At 42.4% G+C, this 7,508-nt stretch overlaps 1 protein-coding gene across 3 annotated transcripts in view; it reads left to right on the forward strand.

Annotated features, from left to right (window-relative positions):
* The window catches only part of ttbk1b (tau tubulin kinase 1b), a 26,660-nt gene continuing 19,152 nt past the window's right edge, over positions 1–7,508 (forward strand). The window contains exons 1-2 of one of the 3 annotated variants that reach the window (XM_031578744.2): positions 1–229; positions 4,049–4,204. In XM_031578744.2, the coding sequence (XP_031434604.1) occupies positions 4,097–4,204 (108 nt within the window). In that variant the 5' untranslated portion in view covers positions 1–229; positions 4,049–4,096. The other 2 variants (XM_031578745.2, XM_012834197.3) reach the window with 2 other exon arrangements.

The raw sequence follows: 7,508 nt of genomic DNA on the forward strand, positions 1-7,508 counted from the left end.
CATGTCGGGATTCACGCCATTCTGGTTGCCACGCAACATATGTACGCAAGGGCGCGGTGCATGATGGGAGTATCCGTGTGATGCTGATTCAGAGCTCAAGCGGAGAACGGGGAGGATGGGAAATGGTGCAGCATCAACGAAGAAAAAACCGCAGCGGCCCTGGGAACGGAATGATGCCCCTCTCCCAAACGTGTCCATCTGAGGTCTTACTTCGTCGGCAGGCGAGCAGGTTGGCAGAACAATAGCTACTTTATTTCTTTGTTATCTATGAAACTCGTCATTGCATTGTGCTAAGTTAACGTTCTTGATTTTGTCTGTCGCGTGTGTTGGCACCCTGTCAATACTGACCCTATGCATAGCGGGCGGGGTGCCTGTGTGGGAGGCAAACGCCCATCGGATGCGCGTGTGCTATTGTGATAGAGTATGCGTTTTGGCACGTGTCAGTGAATATCTGTTAAATTACAATTAAATCTTTGTCACCAAAATGATGTCACCAAAACTAAAAACGTTAAATAATCGTATTGTATGCCTTACGACAGTGATCATGAATAATTAACAAAAACGCATCAGAAGATAACCGTTCGTCACAAGTCGCGGCAGTGGACATAGGGAGTTGTAGTATTTAGATTCGAAAATCCTTCCTACTGGCATGAACGATGGAGGTTTTTGTAAAACTACATATCCCAAACTGCTCCTCACATCCATACGGAGCAAGGGAATGTTTGCTTCCGATTGCTCCTCATATTACATGATGGGAACTGCTCCAATGGGTAATGAAAGAAAACCCTATCAAGGGCGGGGTTAGCATTTTAAGGCTATCTATTGGACCAGAACATATCTAAGGCGGGACCAGCTGTTAGCATGATTTTGATGCCTAGATTGGGGCGACGCGCGCCGCCTGTCGCTACTTGAGTATAGTGCCACTGTGTTTGCTCGCCCTGCTCTCGCGCTGCAGTGCGGAGAAAATGTGATGGTAGCAGCGCAAGACGATCGGCAAGGCTGTAAATATCGTGATATTGCATATCGAATGCTTTATGCCAAGGGTCCCATGGATGTACTTCAATACAGTAGGCTGCAGCAGTGACAGTTTCATGTGCCCGGTTATACAGTAACGTAACACAGCTAGGCTGCATGGAAACGATTCGCTGTCATTGGCTAGTTACCGTGATGTAGCTGTTGGATGGTACTGTCTAAGAATTACCATTTGTATTCTTAAATACATGCTCGCCGCTCCGGCGCGTGACGACATTTTGTAGACCTATCGTAGGCTACTTTGATATAGGCTGTGTTTATGTTTTGTTTTACCTCGCTGTGGTGACAGTCGCCTAAATGGTGTCCTGACAAGACAAGAAAATTAGTCAGTTGAAAATCTTGCCTGTATATATACCATGCCATATATTATATATATATCCCATTAAATTCATATCAACGTTAAAATGTCAGAGAGGTACTTGTCAGTTTTCCACCGGTACCTCTGCAGTTCTGCGCTACCAAAGATGCTTAAGTAGACACTGCGCCCCCGCACAGTCCCCGATGAAGGTTAGCAGAAAACGAAAAGGAACATAGCGCTATCTCACCCTTTGCGCCAGGTAAATGACACATCTCTGGCTTTATGCAAGCATTCTAGCTAGCCTGCTGATTATACTAAATTATTTTTACTTCTACATATTGTGCACTTCACATACACGGACAGCAGCATTATTTATCCTGGTCTAGGCTCCGTTGCTTATTAGTGTCTTGGAATAAAGCACTGTGATATAATGGCTTTGATATACACATGCATCAAGATTTTTTTTATTCTCTCATGTGATACACCCGTATACAATATAATTGTGATGCGATATATAAGCGAATTATTTGGTAACCATTGATTCGAAGCTTGGAGCCTTCTGTCTTTTGTTTAACATGCAGGTTTAAACTTTAAAAAAGTTTAGCATTATGCAGACACATGAAATCATTTTAATGCTGTCACTTTCTAAAAATGCTAAAATCTAGTGAGTAACAGGTGAGGCCAGTGTTTCTGTCAGGTTCTTAGAACAGTGACCAACTCCTCAGTTATCTCAGTGTCCATGATGTGTCTCAGTAACTGCAGGCTTAACTGACCATGTACCCTTAACCCACCACTATCCGTAGTCATGTTGTAGGCCATTTTATCTGGAATGAAATGTAAGACATTGTATGACAGTGACATTGTCAGATGCATTGTTGGACAGGTCCTTTTAATCGCTGCTGACAGGGCTGTATGGAGAGAGAATTGAACTGGAGAAGGTTTGAGAGGTTTTCCCAATGGTGGTCCTTCTGGTGCTGCTCACAAAGCACTAGTCTTTTCCTTTTTTCTCGATGGCAGGTTTCCAGTTCTTTCACATAGACAGGAGTGACAAGAGCAGTGATGCTTTTAAGTAACGTGGAGGTTGTTTTACACAGGGGATCTCATAGCCGAGGAGCTTTGTTTGGCAGAGTATACTGGGTGTACCCTCAGATGTGCATTAGATGGAACTGGTGCTGTTTGGTAACTAGTGGTCCAATGCAAAGGGGTGACATGAATTAAAGGATGTTTGTTTATTTTTTCAGGCATGAGAAAAGATGACATCATTTGAATTGGTACCACAGCATTAGATAGCTTTGACCCTCTGGCTGTAGGGTATTGTTTGAAGATTTAGACAGGGAATTTGTGAGTAGTCAATAGTAATGGTCTAGATCTGTCACCTAACCAACTGACATCTGAGGATTTGAGTGACTTTGAGGATATTTTTTTGTCTGAGGGAAACTGCTGGAGCCTCGAGCATACTGGTGCCAAAAATAGCTTCTTACTCATCTCTGAGAAGCAGAAAAAAATTACTGTACGCCATTCATAACAAGACGCCTTACTGCTTCATGTGGATCTCAAATGCATTTGGCACATTCTAGAAGCCTCTTTTCCACAGACTAGTGCTTTCAAAGCCATAACAGCTAGGAGAATGAATCAAAGATCATTCATTGTCAGAGGAGAACAAAGCTCATTTATAATATAATAATTGTCAGGTTTTAATGATAATTTAGATATTCTAAATGTGTTCTACACTCTGCACTGGAAGACAGAGGAACATAATACTGTCTTCTTTCTGTTTAAATGACCATCTGTCTGAGCCTGAGAATTGATATCTGATACTCCTCAAAGCTTTGGGCTGGGTGTAGTCTGCAGCCTGTAAGGCACCAGTCACCCAAGCTAAGGGGAGCTGATGCATCACACGATTTGCATGTCTTGGATTGAGATACTGGCATGCTGTGACTCTTTGTCAGGGAGGTTCACACGCAGGAGTCACTAAGGAGAGCCAGTAGGTACAGGCAATTAGGCAGAGCCTGCATGTTTTAAGAGGGACCGATGATGAAGATGTTCACGTGAGTGTGCCGTTAACAGGCAGGCGTGGTACGCTGCAGACAGTGGAGTCATACACATACAGATTCAAATCATGAGCAATAAACAGTCATCTGTCTTCTGTGAAATATCAGTAGTGTTAGAGGCCGTATTTTAGAAATTTGTTTTATTTTGCCTATTTGTTAGAATTCAGCCCCGGCGTGTTCTTTTTACTCTTGCCAGTTTGGGCACAGGTGTTCATTGTGAAGTCCTTCAAAATGTTTTATTCAACCCCAGTGCTTGTTTGTTCGTGTGTGCATTGTTAGAATGTGCAAGTACACTAACGGGTAAGGCTGGAACTTGCTGCTATACAGTTCATTTGTCCAATCTAAAATGACATCATAGGCATTTATGCAATATGAATCATCATCTGCATAAGGTTCGATGAGCAATGGATGTCAGCAGGACTTCTGTCTTATTCATCCATCAATCAAAACTTTTTGCCATCAACTTATCTGCCTCTGAAATATAGTATGTCAAGCTGTTAACATCTTTCCTGTCTGATTTCCCCCTCAGCAGTATTTGTTTGTACAGTTTGATTCTGATAACTTCATAAGGTCTAGGGGAGTTGTCCAGTTTATTGTATAACACTGTAAGGGTAAGTTAGTCTTTACCGAATGTATTGGTCTTGAATGAGTGTGTTTGGTGTTGCAGGTAAATGGCTGGGTGCAGCAGGCAGCAGTGCCCCTCTCTAGCCGGCAAATGCAGTGTGTAGGGCCTGCTGTCCAGGGCGACGTCAACATGAACGGGGTGGGGGAGCAGGTGGACATCCTGCCACCAAACTGCATGGTAAAGGAGCGCTGGAAAGTGGTGAGTTACCACACGCCTACATGTGTGTGTGTGAGTGTGTGATGCATGTTAAATGAGTTTACACATTTGCCATAGGAAATATATGTGTTTATTAGTCAAAGGCACATACTTTGTACACATTTATGAGTTCAGGTGTTTGTGAGGCCCTTTGAAGTCTCAGCCCTCTGCTGTCAGGATACTAGGTGTGAGAGGAGGAGACACTGCAACACAATATGGCCTCTGTTGTCCGACTTGCACTCTCACATATGCTCACCTGTATCTTGCAGAGTGTGTGTGGAAGTGGGCCCATTGGAGTGATACTATATGAATACCAACTATGATATTGACACTCTTTACACACACGCAGTCTTAGGTGGGGTCATGGTAAGGGCAGAATTCTTGTTACTGTGAAGTTAACTAGACCGCTTAGTTAATGTCTCATGAGGGGGACCCCATATTTTTTAAATTTTTTTTATTGTCAGACTTTAATCGCACAAGCGACACACTGCACACTGCAACACGTGAATACATGGAGGCGACACAGGACACACGCAGGCCTGAGGTCGTTTGTGAATTTAGCTTCTGCATTTATCCCATCCCGGACTGTCCTTCCTCCAGCAGTGGGCAGCTTTTTTTTTTTTAAGCGCCCGGGGACCAGGTGAGATGAACCGTCTGTCTTGGTCAGGGACCGACGAAGAGTGTTCTGTTGTTTTGCATGTTTTTTCTGTTGGGGTTTTTAGTGGAGGAAACCCCTTGTGAACACGGGGAGAACATGCAAACTCCACACAGAAAGGCCCGGGAGATAGCCCACCTGAGCACCATTATGTCTGGGGAGGACCTGCCCCCCAGAGCCAACAGCGCCCCATGCGGGAATCGAACCCATGACCTTCTTGCTGTGAGGCTGCAGTGCAAGCAGTGCAAGCACCTGAGCCACCGTGAACATAGTTTCCTTATACAATTAATTTATATGTCACTGTCTCAAAACCAATTCCAACTCTGAGGCATTATGTTCCCCTTAAAAAACAGTAGCCAGCGGATACAGTGCTGTGCAGTGAGTAAACCTCAGACCCTGAGACATTAAGAGACATGCTTAAACACACACTAGCACCCATGGGTTTTAGCCTCCTTGCTAACACGCCCACCTCCCTTCATGCCTGCCTTGTGAGTTTGGAGTGGAGTGTGGGACTGTGCTTGTCTGCACAACGCTGGTTACATAACCATAGCTAAATTATGCTGCATATGGATGGGAGGCCTATCTGTAAACTCACAAAACTACTTTAGCATAGCGTTAATTATGCTAATTATGACTGGACCTTTTTCTCCATGGTCCTAGATTTTTGTCCCTGTCAGTCTGACTTCAGAGTAAAAAATACAAAACATTTTCATACTGCTGTAGTTTTGATTTTGGAGATCTACTGTACCTTGAATTAGTACGGTCACATAAGAACTCTATAGATTTTGTCTGACCTGGCCTTATCTGTGTCCCTGGTAAGTGACCAGTCACATAAAGTGTTGGCATTACCATTAACAATAACCAGCAGAATATTTAGGCCTGCAACATTTTTCCACAAAAAAAACTGATAGAAGTGGCAGGCTATGCTCATATGTTACCCTATGTGAATCGTTCAAAAACGCAAACTACACACGCAAACGCAGAACTATTTACGGAGGTAAGCAGGTGTGAGTAAACCCACTCCACACCTGCCCACGACCCTCTTGCCAGCCTCAACAACTGAGAGTCAGCAATCGTTGCATAAACTCAGACATCTGGGGCCCTACTTTGATTGATGTGTACTGTGAGGTCTTTTCAACAAAGAAGGGCATCATGTAAAGCTATTTTGATTACTGGGGTAAAATGTATTTGGTAATTTCATAACATGCGCACAGACCTGCGCCAGAAGTGCCTTCAACGGCAAACCAACACCTCATTTAGTAATAGTAGTTAGTAGTTAGTAGTAGTAGTTTGGTAACTAATCAACGCGTCGTTCTTCATTTACTATTCACATTTAGCCTGATGTCTCTCAGTATAGTGACAATGCAGATAAGCCTAAAGTGAGAAGGACCGCAATTTCTCTGTCTACAAGTAGGATAATTCCGTAAAATATCTGGGGGTTTTTTCACTGTTAATTAAATGTGTTTTGTTGCTGACACGGGCTACTGAAACTAGCATATAAATTGACATTTCACAGCATATCTGAATTAGAGGCACCAACCACATAAAGCTGTTTTTATGTAAAATATAACTAGAGTCATTGTAATAGTGACAGTGTTGTGCAAGAACCCCCATCATCATAAAGGTGTTAATAATAATGATTTCATGACTTTATGATATAGAAGGCCTGAAACATAGAAAGTCAAATGTATCTTATGAGCCTATATGTTCCATATAAAACTTAATTGCAAATTCAGAATTCATCCTAATTATTACAGAGAGATGAGTCGAGGTTGATGATAATTTTCTTTCTGTCATTGACTTTTCACCGCCTCACACATCCTCCCTCTGTCCTGCTTGCACAGTGCAAAAAGGGAGTTCATCAAGGTAGACACGGAAACAGTCATCTGATATTATTTAAGTTATTTGCTTAGTTTATTCACCTCTAAATGATTGGGAGTCACTCCATTTAAAGAATTGTTGTTGTGCAATCGTTTTTCTATTGGCCAGGACAGTTTTGCAAATAAACTGTGAGTGTTTCATTATTTTGCAAGAAAATACTTTGAAGACGACCTTGATTTGTTTTGGTTTATCAATTGATCCAGCCCGTTCCTTTCTTCACTGTTTAACAGGACTTCCCCTAAAGAAATTAGGCTACCCATTCCTACTAATCTCTTCACTTGCCTTTCACTATATTCTACATGAATAATTTCCCTAACATCTTATATAGCTTGTTTTCATGCATGTTTATTAGGCCCATAGGCCTGTATGTTAAATATTGTGAAGACCACGGCAATGATTACACTTTGGTGGTTTGAACTATGCTGTGCTTTTATCAGTTCAACATAACATATTTAATCATTTCACAATGGCAATTTAACAGTTTAAATATTTGTATAACCTTCACTGATGTCCAACCAAACACCATTTGTGGACTATCATTATGTCACACACGTAGCTCATGGCTCATAGCTCATTGACCTATGAAATTAAGACCCATAGATATAATAACTACTTGGGACCCATAGTCCTATATAATAAATACTTGACCAGCAGTTTGTCCATTGGGTTTTGCTGGAGTTTTAACGCTCTCTCTTCTTTTCCCCTTTACCTTGCTCTCTGTCTGTCTGCCTGCCTGTCTGTCTGCCTGTCTGTCTGCCTGTCTGTCTGTCA

The sequence above is a fragment of the Clupea harengus genome, chromosome 13 (genome assembly GCF_900700415.2).
Source record: "Clupea harengus chromosome 13, Ch_v2.0.2, whole genome shotgun sequence".
NCBI classification, from domain to species: Eukaryota; Metazoa; Chordata; class Actinopteri; order Clupeiformes; family Clupeidae; genus Clupea; species Clupea harengus.